The sequence below is a fragment of the Atta colombica genome, unplaced genomic scaffold (assembly GCF_001594045.1).
Source record: "Atta colombica isolate Treedump-2 unplaced genomic scaffold, Acol1.0 scaffold261, whole genome shotgun sequence".
Classification (NCBI taxonomy): domain Eukaryota; kingdom Metazoa; phylum Arthropoda; class Insecta; order Hymenoptera; family Formicidae; genus Atta; species Atta colombica.
This window is the reverse complement of record NW_017259361.1, coordinates 472,849-475,597: the sequence shown is the minus strand read 5'-3', so window position 1 is coordinate 475,597 and position 2,749 is coordinate 472,849. Positions and strand designations below refer to the sequence as shown.

General features: G+C 26.3%; 1 protein-coding gene across 1 annotated transcript in view; it reads left to right on the top strand.

Moving 5' to 3' along the window:
• Positions 1 to 650, top strand: part of LOC108689202 (synaptotagmin-5-like) — a 4,299-nt gene extending 3,649 nt beyond the window's left edge. Inside the window, 1 exon segment of the mRNA XM_018195867.1 lies at positions 34 to 650. Within this exon segment, the coding sequence (XP_018051356.1) occupies positions 34 to 365 (332 nt within the window). The 3' untranslated portion in view covers positions 366 to 650.
• The last annotated feature ends 2,099 nt before the right edge of the window (positions 651 to 2,749 follow it).

Sequence of the window (2,749 nt, the reverse complement as noted above, 5' to 3'; positions counted from 1 at the left end):
TATGATATATATATATAATACTTGTTTTAAAATTTTCTTATTTAAGATGAATTGTTTAGGTATCGCTTATGCAAGACGGTAAAAATCTTAAGAAGAAAAAATCGAGTATACAACATGAGGCTACTATTCCCGTCTGGAACGATATTCTTACCTTTGATATTAATAGCGACATATTACCGAAGTGTGTCTTACTATTTTCTGTACTGCGAGCAAATGGTAATCTCTTAGGTAAGTGTGAAGTATCCGGCTCGTGTCAAAAAGAGTTGTTTCAACGTGTATTATCCGGAAAAGGTGCTTCGGCACAATGGTTGCCATTGTCAGAACCAGAAGCGCAACGTGATGATAATGGAGAATTAAAAAATTAAAAATTAAAAAAAAATTGCTATTGGAATGTGTGTGTGTGTGTGTGTGTGTGTGTGCGCGCGCGCGCATATATATATATTATACATATACGTGTCCCAAATTTTTTGACACAGCTTGTATGCAAATAGAACGGATTAAACTGATTTGAAAAGTCCTGTACCATTTTGCAATTTTCGTATAGTAACAATAGTAATAGTTAATAGGGATAATAATAATAATAGTTAATAGAAATGCAACGAATATTCGGCAACTATTCAGTATTCAACCGCTTTTTTATAGTTCATTCACCCAGAAAAAGTCACATTAAATATGTTTACCAAAATAAAATTTTGTTTAAAAACTGATTCACGAAATTTTTGGAAAAATTAAAATTTTGCGGAATATATATAAAACATTCTTGGAATATATAACGATATATAAATGAAATTTTTAACTAACATTTGAATGTTTCCTTTACGTAAACATTTGAGAATATTTTATATTCTTGGAATATTTTTTGGAGATTTCAGGAACGTTTTATAAATATTTCAAAAATATTTAAAGTTTGCTGGATATTTTCCTGGAGGAAATTTGATTTTCCGACGATCTTTAGAATCAATATTTTATTAGTATTGTGCAAAAATTGCAAAATGATACAGAACTTTTCAACTAAGTTCGTTCTATCCACATACGTTGTCACGAAAATTAATTGACTCTATATAAGATGGCTAAAATGTCTTACCTCTTACGATATTTTAACAAAAAATGTTTTAAGTAAAAATTATTTTGTTTTGAAGAAGATAAAATAATAATCTCAACTTGTTATTGGCATTCTTAAAGTATCACATCAAGATTAATCTGGGTTTTAATTACTAACCTGAGTTTGAGAAAGGACTAAATATAGAACTTCAAAAATTATAATTCGATCTAAGAAAAATTAATCTTGAAATAACCTCAAATCAAAAAAGTGTAATATTAATATTTTTTACGTAAAATTGTTCCTATTTCTATTTTTTTTTATATTAATTAAAGAAAATTTTTTTTTACTTTCTGACTAGATAACTTCTTACAACGAAATGTGTTTTGAAGCAATTGCAATATTATTTTGAACAAATTATTTCAAAAAGGTTATAAAACTTCAATATCTTTTTGTCAGTAAGTTAAGCAAAAATTATTTTGTTAAATTAAGTAAGAATAGAGCAATTTTTTAAATAAACTTTTTTTAAATATAATTTTTTTTCGACAAATGATATGTAATTAATAAGTGAAGTTTCATCATGTGCATAGAATTAATGATATTCTCAATTTTAAGTTATCTTAATCAAAGTCTATAATGAGCCTATAAATATGCATATCTATGTAATAATACAATTATCTGTCTTTATGCACTTTTAACGCTTTCTAATAAGCATTTGCGTAAGTTTTTACTTGTATTCATTATTATCTAATGCTATCATGATGTTGCCTTCATTAGTTTTTGTGAATACCACATACGGATTATTCTTTAACAGTTGTTTCGTAGATTTAACTAGATAAGCTAATTTATTATTAACTTCAACATTCTGAGATCTGAAGGACAAAAAAATTTTCAAAATCAGAATAGATAAAGTTCTATTTGTAGGCTTTGGTTCGAAACTAAATTTATTTATTTTTTTATATTATTTTCAATATTTTTTAACTTGAACATTATCTCTGCGATCGTAATCAGGTAATGAAAAATTTTCTCCTAACTGCAATAAACATTGGATTTCTTTTGGAATCAGAATAGAGGATAAACTTATGAAACAATTTTCTCTGATATTATGAGAGAACTATAAGCCTTATTCTCAAAATTTTTCGATTCCATTTGTAACTTCATTTGTCTGTTGTTGTGAAGGAGAAGTAATTTCATAAAAAGAATAATCAAGATTTTTCGTTCATACTCGCACAATCAGTTTTTTTTTCTATGATAAGAAAACCTATAGCAAGTTCGATTGAATACACTTAATGCACATTGATGCACTACAAAACTTCTGTCCTAAATAAATTGATGTACAAATGTATATTAATATAAATATAAAAACGAATTAAATCATGAAGTCTTTAATACATGTTGTGTTAATTAAAATCTATATTTTATAATTCGAAATATTTGCATTTTACTTTTACACAAATTAAATCAGTGTACTTTAATAAGCATTAGTGCGCATTAGTATGTTCAATCGAATTCGGTATTACTTATGAGATGCTCCTCATAATTATCAAAATATCAAATTCTATAACGACACACATAGTTATTGTAAAATAAGACGGTCTATTAAAAATAAATCCGCCGATAAAAGCAGGTTCTTTTAACGGAATAGTTGTATTAAATGTTATATAAAAGATTGACTGAATTTATTAGCACATATTATTGATCAGCAGATAA